Source organism: Triturus cristatus, chromosome 12 (assembly GCF_964204655.1).
Source record: "Triturus cristatus chromosome 12, aTriCri1.1, whole genome shotgun sequence".
NCBI lineage: Eukaryota > Metazoa > Chordata > Amphibia > Caudata > Salamandridae > Triturus > Triturus cristatus.
The window spans coordinates 574,112,097-574,128,402 of NC_140595.1; the positions used below are offsets into that span (position 1 = coordinate 574,112,097).

The window sequence follows — 16,306 nt, forward strand, 5'->3', positions numbered from 1 at the left end:
AGTGGGTTTGTTATTTTGTTGTAGCAGCGTAGATATTTGCGCTGGTCGTATATTGGTAGCTGTATTTACTGTTAATATAGGCCTTTCAGGCTCAGCCTGATCATCATATGAAACAGGAGATACACCGTCCGTGGCCCATTCACTCTCTTCACAACCAGCTAAAAAACCATCTGAGGTAGTGGGCACAGTCGGTGCTACTGCTATTTCGTTATGTACACTTATAAGCGGTTTAGGATCATTGTGATCTAGAACACCCAAAAGGGGGGTAGATGCTGAATTAGAACCAACGTTTTCTGTATTGTCAATCTGTATAGGTGCAGTGGAGAATTTGGACATACTAATAAAATCCTTGTTTTGGGGCTTTTCAAACTTCGCTAGGAATTGCTCTATACTGGTAATTTTTTCGCTTATAAGCTGTAGGAGAGATCTAACTAACTGTTCCAGTTCTGTCAGATATGGTTTATCTAATGAACTCACCCTTTCGGTCTGACTTGTCTGGTCTATGAGAATTTTATTATTCTCTAGTTGTTTATCTTCAGACGGTAGTACATCTTGCTTAGGGGATGTTATGGATGTTCTAGTAATTGGGTTAGCCAGTCTGAAGTTTAACCAGACCTCTTTTGCAGAGGGCTTGTGGTTACCCAGAGGTCTATAAGTTTTCCTCACAATAGATTTTGTTTTTTTCCCATAGCGCCGTTTCTTCATTTTTTTGGAGGGAGGCGATTTATCTGATACTATTTTATTAACTAGAGGGGAACTTTCTGCAAGTACTACCCCTGGGGAATTAAGTGACATGTTTCCTGGTTGTAATAGGCACAGATTATCCCCACAATTAGAGACAGACAAAGGGCTTCCTTCAACACTATTTGGTGGAATAAATGAGGCTGATGATATATCATTACTACAATTTTTACCGCTAGGTAGCCTTGAAAAGGATTGCAACAGAAGTGAGTCCTCTGCGTTAGTAAAGGATTCCACAGTGTTGTTATGAGCAGTAGTATGCATTACAAGATTTGGGAAACACATGTTTGGGGTCATTGAGAGGTGCCTCTCCGTGTTTTGAATAGCATCTGCAACCACACCTATAGTTTTTTGTAGCATTAGGTCTATAGCTGTAAGAGACGGTAGTGGTGTGGATGGTACAGTTTTCTTTCTGGTGGTTGATCTTGTTGCCACGGGGGTCTTTCTTACTTTAGTCATTCTATACAGGTTAACTGAATGAATAGCTACAAGACTGGGCACTTATAAAAAGCTACACTTAGCTATTGAACAAGACCACACGGCCAGTCGTATGTCCTAGGGACACAATACTAATGTCACCTCAATGTTTTGTCCCAGGCTACGGATGAATCCAAGGGGGGTGGCCCGTCCCGTCTCCTTCTATCCCCTGAGGGCCACAGAGGGCCCGCCCTTTGCCCGGGCTTAGCCCGGCGCCGCCCGCGCACGTCCCGCCACGCGGAGGCTGCAACGTTCTTTTAAGCGCCTCCCGGCGCGACCACGGCGTCAGCGGCTCCGCTGGCGCACAGAGTGCTGGGCGATGTAGTCCAATCCCGTCCCCGCTCTGCGACCGCTGATGTGGATGGCGGCGGCGGGGGACAGCAGCAAAGCACAGCGAATCCCAGGATACCTGGTGTGAGCAACGGGTAGTAGGTGAGCTCCTCTGGCTGTGGGCAGTTTAGTTTTTCCGAGAACCCGCTCCGTCGAGACTGCAACGTTCTTTTAAGCGCCTCCCGGCGCGACCACGGCGTCAGCGGCTCCGCTGGCGCACAGAGTGCTGGGCGATGTAGTCCAATCCCGTCCCCGCTCTGCGACCGCTGATGTGGATGGCGGCGGCGGGGGACAGCAGCAAAGCACAGCGAATCCCAGGATACCTGGTGTGAGCAACGGGTAGTAGGTGAGCTCCTCTGGCTGTGGGCAGTTTAGTTTTTCCGAGAACCCGCTCCGTCGAGACTGCAACGTTCTTTTAAGCGCCTCCCGGCGCGACCACGGCGTCAGCGGCTCCGCTGGCGCTGGCGCACAGAGTGCTGGGCGATGTAGTCCAATCCCGTCCCCGCTCTGCGATCGCTGATGTGGATGGCGGTGGCGGGGGACGGCAGCAAAGCACAGCGAATCCCAGGATACCTGGTGTGAGCAACGGGTAGTAGGTGAGCTCCTCTGGCTGTGGGCAGTTTAGTTTTTCCGAGAACCCGCTCCGTCGAGACTGCAACGTTCTTTTAAGCGCCTCCCGGCGCGACCACGGCGTCAGCGGCTCCGCTGGCGCACAGAGTGCTGGGCGATGTAGTCCAATCCCGTCCCCACTCTGCGACCGCTGATGTGGATGGCGGCGGCGGGGGACGGCAGCAAAGCATAGTAGATGAGAAGAAACCTCAATGTTGTATTTGTTTCCATTCCACTGCTATGTTCATTTAAAACGTTGCCGTTAGCCGGATGCATAAAAACTCTCATAAACCTTTACAAATAAATGCCTGATGAAAATACTATTTAAAAGCCGTTCAGTTCACGCAGTCACTAGAAAGATTACCTAAAACTGGTGCAGATATGTAAGGCTATGTTAGAGTTAAAAGCTGGGCATTGACTGTCCACTAGCATAACGTGAAAACCTGTGCAAATATCTAAATGCCTGTTGAAAAGATTTTATTCAAAAGAACTACTCCTTGTTTTAGTGAAGATAAAATGCAAATGGCTTGTGAAGCCTGGCGAGTTTCCATACAGTTTCACATGGAACCTCTGAACCTGCAGCAGTCACCACTCTTTTTGACAATAAATAAATAATTCAGATCTAGCGGGCAGAACATGATTCACAGTAATGAGAACACAGATAATAAGCCCAGACCAGATCAGTTCCTTGGTTTCACAAATATAGCTTAGTTGCACGCTGTGTTACAATCTCATCCAATAAGATGTCCTATCGGGTTCTCTTACTGCTTTCTATATCCGAGACTGGATGTAATGTGTCCGACTGTACTCTAGGTGGTGCCACAACACTGTTGATTAACTGAAGCTATTCCGCTTAGGGGAGTCGAATGGAAATGTATTTTATGTAAGCATCCTGAAAACCTGGTATGAAGCTATCATTCCTGCACCTAAATTGGTCGCCTCCACTTTCAAATTAGAAGCCTCTCAGAGGGACTGCAACGCTAAAAGTGATCCAGTTGACAGTGTCACGGTATGGCAGGCAGCAAAGAACACCCCTCTCATGCCAGCCTGGTGCTCTTTTCTAAGGGTGGCAAGGGGGCACCCGTACGTATGTGCAAAAATGCGGTTGGCAGGCAGTAGGTTTGTTGTTTTTAATTTAGTTCCAATCTGCCTAAACGACATTCGGAAAACAACAAAAGTGCTCATGTTTCTTCAAAAAGAAGTTCAAACTGGACTTGAGGAGGCGGGCCGCATGCGCCTCCCTGCCCATTTGTTATTAAAATGGATGCCCCCGGGCTGAAAAAGAAATAAACGATTGTTGCTATGGATTCACGACTTCGTCACGATTTTGCGGCAATATGTTTATTTTTTGCCCTTCTCGGGTTCCAGGCGGACCCTAGGACCAGGGCTAGGGGTTCAGAGTATTCCTACTTGCCCGCTTTTCTTTTTTACATTTTTTTGGGGGGGGACTCAGTACGGCTGCCAACACTTCCTGGTTGAAGTCTTGGCTGCCAATCAGACATCGGTACAATAATAATAATAATAATAATAATAAATTATTCTTGCACTCCAGATGAATGCTCTATACAAAGACTGCCCTGGTCGAAAAACGTTGAGCTAAATAAACTATTTTGCGCTTTAACCTTCTGGAGTGCGAGACTTTTTCCCTGTGTGGACTGTTACACACAGGGGACTTTGTGTGATAGTGATAAAATAGATGTTCATTTCAATGGCAATACATTTCGATATCGCTGTCTGGCTAATTTAAGGATGACCACAATAACAGGTAATTATTAACTCAATATACATTAAAAATGATTATTACCTGCTGCCCAGGCCATTCTTATAGCTTTGGGTAACTGAAATATCCAAATTGTCACACTATGTAGGAGTGTGAATGTTAGTACTTGTATTGTTACTATCATTCGCAAGGGTTTAAGTGGTACAAGCTGAAATGAGCTCCTGACGAGAGCCCCGGCACTTTTTTTGTTGTGCAAATTAAGCACTGCTAGTTTTGCCTGTGGGGTCATTATTGATCGTATTTGGGCCACTGAAGGACAATGTCTACTGTCACCGCATTTTGAATGTCGTATAAAACGCCGCCTAAACCATGCATAGGCCTAAACCGTGCATAGGCACATGAATGTGTTGGCTGTACTTTCAGTGTTTGCAATGGTAAAAAGCTCCTCTTCAGTTTGATCATGTAATTTTTTTTTATAGGTATGAGAAGATTAGAAAAGAAGATATTGGAAAAGGCTGGATATGTGCAGAGTGCCAACTCTGCTGTCGTCCCTGTGGTTGTGACTCTAGCGACTGTCTTAACTTTTATTGTCCACACTCTTCTGGGGAAAGAATTAACTCCATCCACGGTAAGAACTTTTCTACCTTTCTTATCCTAATGGAGAAATTGGGGTCATTGGAAGGTTCTTGTGCTCATGGTTCCCTTCTGCACTTTATAAGGTCTGATATCTTTTGAGATCAATAACTGTGAGCAAAAATGGAACTCGGTTTGAGTAATGGGAGTCATTGAATTAGTGTCAATGCATTTTGAGAATTCCACAAGCACAAATTTCACAATTCTTCACTGGAGGACAAAGCATTGCCAGGAAAAGATAGCTTATGGGTTTTTGGAAATAGGCAAAGGCAAGAGGAAGGAGGAAGCAGGAGAAAATAACCCCATTGATTGCTAGAAGCAGAACTGCAGCTGGCCTTTTGAAAAAAAAGCCCTACAGAGAAAATCTGAAGGACTGTATGTGTAGATAAAACCAGATTATTTAAAGTCAATTAACATAAACAGCCCTGCTTCATCTCTTACATCCATTCCTTCCCATAGAATCCCGTAATGCTCGGCCTACATAACTTCTCACTGAAGTACACAACTCCTTCAAAGACTCTTCCTATGAAGATAATGTCTTACCCTCATCCTTCATCAAAGCTGCCCTGGGAGCACTCTCTTACCCCTAGTACCATTGCCAATGTCTTCCTTACTCAAGACATCTTCCCAAAAGTTCTCAAGACAGGCCGAAGCATCCCAGCTCACTCGGCCAAAACCAATGTTGAAGTAGACAAAGAGGGATCCCTCCTAGCCTGGCTGATCCGTCAAGATCACCCAGGTGGCCTTATAAGTGAACTGTGATCAACAAGCAGCACTCACTTGCATTCGCAGGGAGACATTCATGCAGACTGTTGCATTTGCTGCGCTGTAGTTATGGCAGCGTAGCAAATGCAACGGCTCTGCTCACTCAGCATGTGCCTCCGCCCAACACTGTTGTTCAGCAATTATCTGCCGCCGCCACTTCCAATCGTAATAGCCTGCGTTCCACTCGTGTCATATCTGTATGAAGCAATTAACAAATGTTCCACGTTAAGGGAGACCTAAGTCCATTGGCTGACAAAGGAAATTATTGCTCTGTGCATCTAGTGGTTGCAAATTTAATAGCACAATGCGTAAACTCCTTCTGGGACCACAAATGAAAACATTGTTTAACCAATTGTATTCACTGAGATCGTGCATCTGGTTTACAGGGTGGATCTTGGGTGCTCTCATTGCTGCGGATAGACAAAAGACAATCATACACACCTGAGAAGGCTGGTACACCTCAGACTTTGTGCTTAATTGTTGCGGTTGAGGCGCGAACTCGATGGGAAAGAATCGGTAGACTGACTGAACTGACGACTCCTACTAGTGGACAATATGCAAGATGGCCTCTGGGTGGCAGTAGAGTAATTTACAGAACGATAGCCATCAGAGATATACGTCTTAAAAATCTCACTGCACTTCGAGAAAAAGGCTGAGAGAATACCCATTCACCCGTTTGATATACTAGTCTACAAATGACAAAGAATTAAAACTTAAACTACGGTTTTAAACAAGCATTTGCAATGCAATAGGTCTCGCATTTGCGAGAGTTTAAGCTTTTGGCATTGTAAATGATAATGCCTTGAATTCATCTGTTTAGAAAACTGACACATAAATAAAAAGCATTGTCGTTTACAATGCCAATAGCTTAAACTCTCAACCTTGGAAGGGTGGGGGGGGGGGGGGCAAGTGAAAGGGGTGAGATGGTGTTCGGCATAGGACGGGAAATCGGGGAGTACGGAGTACTAGCCAATGGCCGCCGCACGCCTTTATGTGCAAAATGCATGCCTTCCCACTCCAGGTGTGCGGCCGCCATTGGCTAGTACTCCCATGAACAGAAAAGATGGCTGCCACTATAGTTAAAGCAGACCGCCGTGGCAAAGTAAAGAAAGAAAGGAGCATGGCTGCTAAAGTCAAAGCGGATGCGCTGACAACGTAAATAAAGAAATGAGCGTGGCCACTATAGTGTAAGTTGACTGCAATACCCAAAAATGTAAATATCGATTAAAAGGTGCACGCTGGTTTTGTAAATATGACGCGGCCACCATTACTAAAAAAATATTAATATGGGCGCTGTGCTGCGTTACAGGAAAACATGTCATGGGTGGAATAGGAGAAATCATTTAAGAAAATAGTACTCACAGACTAAATAAAACATACAGAGCAACAACACAAGTATAAAGGCCAGTCCCAGTCTTCACAGGAAGTTACAAATGCAGACAATGCGGTACTCAGGAGGGACTACAAACCCTATTTATAAAAAAAAAAAGCCACCATTTTAAAGGACAGTAACAGGAGCCAATTGAAAATATGAAAAGAGAGTGGGCGGAGCTTCAAGTCCAGAGGCGCAACTAGAGCCAAATTTCGGGGGGGGCTGAGCAAAAATTTCGGGGGGGGCTGAACTTTAAGCAATAGAGAGAGTGGAGCTGCAGGGGCTCTTAGAAGGGGTGAAACAACAGCGAGGCCTCATTAACATGCAAATGGTCTTTTAAAGACCTGTGAAGTGCTCGGGTGCAGCTGCTTTTTTGCCCGGGAAGGTGTCTCATCCCGGGCTGCCACACACGACGGGGGGGGCTGAAGCCCTGTGAGTCCAATGGGTGTTGCGCGCCTGTTCAAGTCCATACCTAAATACAGCAGGCTTCACAAAGCAGCGCATGCACTGCCCAGGATTGACCTAAAAAGACTTCTCTATGACTTGATGATAAATGCATCCTTAAGCACCATGCAAAAATAACTGAGCTGTTGTCATTGTTATTCACCATGCATGAAGGGTACCATCGGCCATTAGCATGGCACCACAATGCTTTTCCGAGATAACTTCCAAATGGGCCAGAGACATCCATAGTAGGCGCAATAGGTTTGTGGAAGTAGGCTGTCAGTAGGGTAAGGAATGTGCCTCTTTTAGGAGAATGTGGCAGATTTTGGCCCCTATTAGAAGTCGCCTAGTCATCCATTTTTGGTTAAAACGGTTTACAGTGTATTCCTGGATCCTGTAAAACTGCATGGAATTCTCAGCACATGACTGCTAAAAGCATGGCTCGCGTTATGGGTTTACATATGAAAATCGGTGCAGTGACATTGATTTTATAATGTTAGTGCAAATGTTCATGACCGTATGACGTATTACCTCAGTTTCCCGATCATAGCACAGCGTTGGAATTTGCAAGAAAGACAATAAAAGTTAGAGTGAAAAAGAAGAGAGATAAAGGAAGGGAGAGCAGAAAATGAGATGTAGGATGAAAGATGAGACCGTATGAAAGCTTAGCTTTTGCTGCATAACTTAAAACTAAGTAATCAAAGTAACCAAAGTTAACTTTCCATATGCACTATACATTTGTGAATGGCCAAGGTGGTGGAAAGACTGAACAGGCAACTGAGCTGCTGGGTGTCAAGTGTGGAGTTCACAGCTTCTTGCTGAGAGACAGTGTGAACCTGAGCAAATTACTTAACCTATTTCTACTAGGTTTAATCAATCATGCCAAGTGCTTAGAATTTTCCAATTTCACAGTTGAATATCTCTAGCCTGAGATTCAGGCCTTATGCTGTCATACATCCCTAACAAAAGAGAACTCTTATCTGATACCTAAGCCATTAAGATAATTCTGCTGTCTGAAGTCTGAGCTTTTAAGTTTGGTGTCAACTAAGAGTGGTGTGCCTATCGGAGACGTGGCCTAGTAAGTGTCCCTGTTAGATATGCTATCTATTGTCAAAGCCTGTATGTTCAGTTTCACCTGTAAGATGGCTCTGTCTAAAGCAAACACAAGTACAATGTGTGAAACTTGTGAGACAGCGCTGCTGTCTAAACCAAGTTCTGTGCCTTATATGGGATGATGTGGCCTGCCGTATGGGCATTTGTGAAACCTGAGCTATGACTCACCTCTCTAAAACTTGTACCAACAAAGTGTCCATATGGTTCCATGTCATCCAAGACACTATATCACGCTTTTCCTCTACTAATCAGGGTATTTTGCCTTTTACAAACAAATGAATGCAATGGAAGCAAACAAGACTACAGAACTTAGAATGCAATTGATGCCGGTTAAGTAACAGCCCAGAACTGGAACAGGGTGCCTCGGATGAGCTCGAGTGGAGTATGTAAAACGTGGCTAACCTGAGAGATAGCTGTGCAGTCTAAATGTCTGTAAGAGCGTTGTCATCCGACTAGAAATCTCTCCCTTGTGATGCTGGGTAACTAAGCTGTGTGTCTTCTGGGATAGAGCGTGTCCCCAAAGCCTCTGGGTTGTGTAACTAGTTAACTATGTTTTTGTTTTTTTTGCATCTTTTATATAGCGCGAACTCGACCCGAAGGTATTGGAGCGCTTTACATAGCACCGTATTTACATTACATATTTAGGCATGGGTAGATTAAGTGATTTGCCCAGAATCACAGGATGTGGTCGCGACCCCGAAGCTCGAACCCTGGTTTCCAGCACCAAAGTTGGCAGTTTAGCCGACGGACCACATACCTCTCCCCTGAAACCGACTTTGGTGCTGGAAACCAGGGTTCGAGCCTCGGGGTCGCGTCATATGATGTTTGTTTGTGCAGGTTTAACCATACTGCAAACATAACTGTGAGATTTAATTTCTCCTGCACGTGGGATTCACAACGAAGTGTGACGTTTGCTTTTCTTCTCTGCTGGCAATGTTTACAAAAAATACAAACGCTGTAGTTTTCCATTAAGAGCAGGGGTGAGACATTTAGGTCAGTGTGTGGAAAATACTCATCGGCTGGTTTTAATTTAAATCAAGACATACGAGCCGCTCCAGAGGAGTGGCCCTGCGTGCATTTACAAGGAAGGGCGAGGAAGGCTAGACACAGTCCCTGGACCTTCATCCTTACACAGCCGATCAAAGTCAGACACCTCCATTTTCTGTGCACGAGTATTCAACCAGGACGGTGCAGCTCCTAGGTTCCCGTGCACTGGTGCTCACCGGCCTCACCACAGAGCGGAGCAGCACCCTGCCTCCCGCGCACCAGTGCTCACCCCAAAGGGGTACAGGATGCTGCCTCAGTTGCACTAGTGACCACGGCAGTTCGTCACCCTGGACCCCGTGCAATAATGCCCAGCGTACAGCAGTCAGCACACTCAGGGTTTGAGCCTCGAGGGTCGCGTCCACATCCTGTGATCCAGAGCAAATCACGTAATCTCCCTGTGCCTGAATATGTAATGTAAATACGGTGCTCATGTACAGCGCTCCAATACCTTCGGGTCGAGTTCGCGCTATATAAAAGATTCACAAAAAGAAAAGTCAGCCACACGGTAATGCTGTATGCGTCGTCCGTGCACTAATTCCTACCACACACGAATCAGCCCCCTTAGCCACTGTGCACAAGTATCCACCCTAGAACACTCCGGCACCCTGTTCCGGTGCACAAATGTCAGCTTCAGAGCAGTGCAGCAACATCACTACGTGCTTTAGTGTCCAGCCCAAAGTAGTGCTGCACGTGGCTTCCGCGCACTAATGTCCACCACAGAGCATGTTAGTACACTGGCACCGGTGCACTAGTGTCCGCTGCGGATTGATGCAGCACCCTGATCATCGTACACTAGTTTTACCATAAGGACAGTGCACCAATGTGAATCTGTACTCTGGTGCCTACTACAGAGCAGTGTAGCACCGTGGCTCTGGTGCACGAGTATCCACTGTAGATTGGTGCACTAGTGTCCATTGCAGATCAATGCAGTACCCCGATTCTCGTACACTAGTTTCACAATAAGGACAGTGCCCCAAAGCGAATGTGTACTCTGGTGACTACTCCAGAGCTGAGTAGTAGTGACCAACCGAGAATAGTGTACACGTCCCCAGCCGTATTGAAGAGATAGAAAGAGACTGTAAATAAACCAGGAGATAGAGAGAAAGTCAGGAATCAGCAAAAAATACCACGGAATGCAGTACGTAAGAAACGAGAATACATCACATAATTACCGAACCCTACGCCTGACTGCTGGAGTCTGTTGTTCCGCTTCAGTTTGTGAAGAGCGGAGACTGGTGTTAAAAGGAGATTCCGCAAACAGACAGAGGAGAAACACGACGTCTGATAATTAACATGGTGAAAGATACTGTTAATGAAGAAATAGAGAGACAGTAAATAAACCAGGAGGTAGAGAGAGAAAGTCAGGAATTAGCAGAAAATACCACAGAATGCAGTATGTAACAAACGAAAATAAATCACACAATTACCGAGACATAAACATGATTGATTGAAATGGAGGGGGGAGGGAGAGTGGTGGGGTGGAGGAGCAGGGTAAATAAATACAAGAATGAAAGCAGAACCAGGGCAGCGCTCATGAAAGGGAGCCATGCTGATAACAAGAAGGGGGTGGCAAATGGTGTGCACTTTGATGTCCTCAGTGGCCGCGCGGCTCACTGAGGACATCAAAGCAAGTGCTTTTCAGGCTGCCAAATGGTGCGCGCGCCCGGCGCACATGCACTGTATTTGGCGGCCTGAAAAGCCACTGTTTGCACTTCCAAAACTCGCTTACTATAAGTCTCGCCAGAGCAGCGCTAAAGCGCTGTCTCAGACGAGACCTAAAAAGGTGGGAAAATAGCGCTATACTAGTGTGGGTCTCACATACCTTAGTTCTAATGCACACAAACCGGAATCAATAAGATGGCTAGTCCTTGAAAAGGTATCAATGGGTAGTAGGGCAGGAGACATTAATTCTATTTTAAATGTGCGTGAATGCAAATGGATGCATACTATGGACACAGTGAACAACGGCCTCAAGAACTCGATGGCACCAATGCACAACTTGCAATTCTTAACACTGAATAATGTACAGGACCACTGTACCGGGGTCCTGTCACAGGGTAAGATACTGTGGCCTACGGTGTACTATGGCTTCTACGCTTTTGAAATATGCACGCTTCATTTTTTACACTTAATGAAGTGCACACCGATGGTACCATTTCCCCCTTCTCAAGAGAAATGTGGCCTAGTCCTTCACAGGCTGGGCTTTCCCATTAATGAAGCACCAAGAGCACAGCAACCCAATATTCAAAATGTTATGTATGCCTAGGAATGGTTTGTGATACTATGCAGATTATGACCATGTGCCATTAATGGAAGTACTGTATTTCTTATTGAACTGGTGCTCTGGCATACAAAAAGCACACACGACAATACATCTTTTCGTGAATGTAAATATAACGACTTTCCGAAGTACATAATGTTGTGTTTCTTACTCAAGCTTGGTTTCCATCCCAATTTTTGTTTAGACCATCTGGTTGTAAAGATAATCCTTCCAGCTTCCTATGTAGGAATTTATACATCTCCGTAAAGTTTTCAACCTCCCTGACACGTCACTTGACAGCCCAGTAATCACCAGTGATATGCCGCAGGGGAATTACTTGATGAAGCGTGCAGGCACTGAGCCGCTGCACTCCTCGTTCTCGTCCGCTCCCGTGTTGCTATAAACGGCAGGCAATTCCGTGGCTCATTCTCTCCCGAGAGTCAGAGAAGCGAGGCCGCATTAGACGGTATGTGAGACCCAAACTAGCATAGCGCTATTTTCCCACCTTTGTTAAAACCGTAGTTTAAGTTTTAACTTTTTGTCATTTGTAGACTAGTATAACAAACGGGCAAAAGGGTATTCCCTCACAGCCTTTTTAGGTCGAGGACCGTCCGGTCTGCCGAAGGCAGAACCGGAAGTCGGAGATTTTTAGGTCGAGGACCGTCCGGACTGCCGAAGGCAGAACCGGAAGTCGGAGATTTAATGTTTTGGAGAAGAGGGGCTTGAACCCGCCCCTCTTCTCCCCTCTTCTCCATTGGCTGGCCTCTTGAATGCTGGCCAGCCATTGGAGAAGAGGCTTTGTCACTCCGAACAGGCCCCGTCCTTTTCGGATTCGGGGGCGTGTTTTTTCGTTACTTTTCTAATTATCTCCTCCAGCCAATGGCAAGAGGAGAGTAAAGAAAAACACGCCCCCGAATCCGGAAATGCTGTTGCCTTTCTCCGAGGCATTTCTGCTTCGCCTCGGAGAAAGGCGGCGGTGTTCACCTCAGCCCTGCTCCACGTGAACCCTGGCCCGCACGCGATCTGTTCCTTCCTTACACTAGTCATCCATTATTTCCGTCCCAGGCCTCTTTGGGTCCGTTTACCGCCTGGGCTTCCCGCGCTTATAAAGGCAGGTTGTTCAATCTGCTCACCGCCTTTCCTCCCGCCAAACCACCCGCTGGCATTTTGTGACCACAGGCTTCTCGGGGTGCTTTTCGGTAAAACTGCAGCCTCGCGCTGCGTCTATGCCATCGACGGGTCGCAGAGCCTTTCATATGGAGGCAGAAAATGTCCAGTGGCAAAATGAACCTACACTGAAATCCAGGCATCTCTGTTTGACAGCACCGTGTGATCCTGGTCAAATGACTTCACCGCCGTGTAGTTCGATTTCTGCCAAGTCTGGGCGCACTCAACGATGTAGGGGTTAAATGCCGGCAGAAAGCCACTCCCTCCTCAGCATTGTGAATATATTTAAATATATACATACCTTCCTCAAACGCCTCTCATAGGAATTGTGTTTCAAACCAGGCCCTGTTTTGGTAACCTGTCTCTGAACTGTCTCCAGTCTGTCTCCAACCCATGAAGGAGACCGCCCCGCCCCTCCCCTCTACAGCGGGAGGGCTGGTGGCCACGGTTTTACTCCCCCAACTTTTGCAGCCTCCAAAGCACACCCCCTCACAGCCGGCGAGCCTCCGTGACACACGGCAGTGATCTCACCACTTCACCGCTGCCCTGCATTCTTCCAAAGACGGGGAGTGTCAGGAGCGCAGCCCCCCACTAGCTCGGTCCCAGCACTGCTGGAGACTGTCTCCAGGTGAGTGAAGGGAATGCCTCTACAAAGCGGGGGTCACGCAGGGCGCTTCATGCGGTGTTTGCAACTTTATTGCACTCTTTATGGTCACGCCTCTGTATTTGCACGTTGTATAGCGCCAAACATAGCGCCGAGCTTTAAACCATTCTTTCCTAATTGTATTAGATGTTAATAGTGAGGTAATCTTGGTCACATCATGAACAGTTCACAGAGAGTTGTTAGAATCAAATATAGTCACTGTGTTCCTCGAGAGGTGTGGGTGTAGGCTGGCCCCCAACGCTGGGGTCATAGCGCCTAACTGTTGCAGTGTAACTGAAGTGCTACTGTGTACCGGCGCAGTGCGATGCAGAGTTTTATAGCTGTGCAGTGTGTGATGCAGCGCTGTGGTTTAGGGTTAATGATCCCCGTCGTGTGGTGCAAGGCAACCGAAACAATGGTTTGATGTACTGTGCTAAGGTTGTGTATCTGTGCGATGTGATGCAGTGCAGAGGCGTTTAATATCTATGCAGTGTGATACAGTGTGTAACAAAGCAGTATTGTTTATCTGTGCACTCTGATGCAGAGCCATTCGGTGAGGAGCCAAAGATTGAATGGGTGATGACTTTCCTGTCTCCATCTCCTGTTGCCGCCATCCATTTGCACATCGAGCTTCATCTGTGTGTGTGCGTGTGTGTGATCGCGTGCGCCCGTGCACACGCGTGTTCTCCCACCGACACTCGTGTGTTTATAGGCCAGGTACATCTATCTATACCCGTGTCCTTCATAGGAAGCTATGTTGGTGTCGTTTCTTTATGTAAAGCAATCTTTTTCGACTTATCTGCATTGCTGGTGTCACAATGTCTACCAGGGCTCCTGTAGCAATACGAAAACATATTGCGTTGGTGCTTTGAACTTCACTCTGCAACTGCAGTAATAAAACCGGAGCAGTCCGCAATTAGCAGTTCTAATTTTAAATTCAAATATGGTTAGCTCTATTTACCAAACCATGTTAAGAGCAGCGGCTGGCCAGTTATTCTAATAAAAAACAGGATATATTTTGCTCTCAGATTTAGGATCTGGCTCCCTTCAAATTATACTTCACTTCCTGTTGTAAAAAAAATAATTACTCATGAAATCTTAATCTTCATAGAGCCTGTTGAGGGGTTTGTCAGTTGATCCAGCAAAAAGTAAATATGTGTTAAATTTTGAGGTTACTGTGTGGCTCTATGTGTGTGTGGGGGTGGCTCTGTATGTGTGGGGGTGGCTCTGTGTGTGTGGGGGTGGCTCTGTGTGGGGGTGGGGGTGGCTATGTGTGTGTGTGTGGGTGGCTCTGTGTGTGTGGCTCTGTGTGTGTGGGTGGCTTTTTTTGTATGTGGCTCTATGCGTGGTGGGTCTGTCTGTTTGTGGGTAACTGTGTGTGTGTAGGTGGCTCTGTGGGTGGCTCTATTTGTGTGTGGGTTGCTCTATGTGAGTGGCTCTGTGTGGGTGGCTCTGGGTGTGTGTCTCTGTGTGTGGGTGCAAATGCAATAGGTCTCGCATTTGAGAGTGATTAAACTATTGACATTGTAAATAACAATGCCATTTCTTTAAATGTTTTAAAAACAAAAACATAAACAAAAAGAATGTCATGAGCAATGCCAATAGCTCTAACTTTAACAATGCCGAGACCATTGCATTGTAAATGCTTGTTTCGAAGTGCAGTGAGATTTTTAAGATGTATATCTCAGATGGCTATCCTTCTGTAAATTACTCTACTGCCACCCAGAGGCCATCTTGCATATTTTTCACTAATAGGAGTCGTCAGTTCAGTCAGTCTACCGATTCTTTCCCTTCTAGTTCACGCCTCATTCGCAACAATGAAGCACAAAGTCTGAGGTGTAACAGCCTTCACACGTATGTTTGATTGTCTTTTATCTATCCGCAGCAATGAGAGCACCCAAGATCCACCCTGTAAACAAGATGCACGATCTCAGTGAATAGAATTGGTCAAACAATGTTTTCATTTGTTGGCGCACAAGGAGTGTACGCATTGTGCTATCAAATTTGCAACCACTAAATGCACAGGCCTCCCTTTTCAATAACGAGCTAACTCCCATCCGTTCAGCCGGTTTTTAGGCTATTGAATAAGTTGCATAGCAGATTTTCTTACATGTTAGGAGTCACCATAATACCATACTGTTCTGTCTTGGCACATTTATCTTATCACTGTATGGGATCTCTTGGCCCACAGCTGAACATTAAGACCTGTACGCGCACGTCTGGCCATACCGTTACACTTCAATTAGTAAGTTTCATGCCTGTAACTGAACGGGTAGTTACTACCCCATTCTCTCAAAAAAGTTGCTTATTTTTAATTTGATTATGTGTCCTCTCTGCGTCTAGGAGATCAACTGAGCCATCCTGTTTGACTGCCCAGCCGATAGTGGTGTGCTGTTGATAAGATTAGGTAATCCTTTTCCTCTAATTGTTAAGCTTTCACATACCATCTTGTCAATCCCCCTCTAATACGGAGTATCCATTTATCTCCAGGTGCTCCCCGTTCACACAGTCCTGATGAAGACCCCATGCTAAGGCCAGATTCACCTAGGACTTTTAAAGGGTTGAAACGTTGACTACTACTATTGCACAAGCCACGACGACTGAAATTCATTATCAGTGTCTATGAAATGCTATGTTTTATAACTGGAACAATTGACCTGCATTAGGCCGGATTGATCTTACGATGTGAATCGGATGTTTTTATGTCACATCACCTTTCCCTTGTCCACCACCCTCACTTATTCACTGTTACCTTAAGCACCCCACCCTTTCCTTTCCCAACACCAGAGCACCTTTAACAATTAAATTTGCTGCAACATGAAGAAGTAACTGCGTTGCGGAAACAGAAGGGAATATTTGTTTTGCAAATAAATTGCATTCATTGCAGACTAAGCTATACTGGTATTGTGAAAGCTATTCACTAATCTGTCTAGTCGCACATGTAGCACATGTGGTGCAGAATAGAAGGAGTATATCTTAGGTCTA

At 46.0% G+C, this 16,306-nt stretch overlaps 1 protein-coding gene across 2 annotated transcripts in view; it reads left to right on the plus strand.

Moving 5' to 3' along the window:
* Positions 1 to 16,306, plus strand: part of LOC146776281 (ATP-binding cassette sub-family C member 12-like) — a 1,395,717-nt gene that overhangs the window by 608,972 nt on the left and 770,439 nt on the right. For both annotated transcript variants that reach the window (XM_085639684.1, XM_085639683.1), the window contains exon 9: positions 4,357 to 4,505. In XM_085639684.1, coding sequence (XP_085495810.1) covers positions 4,357 to 4,505 — 149 coding nt within the window. The remainder of the gene's footprint in view (positions 1 to 4,356; positions 4,506 to 16,306) is intronic.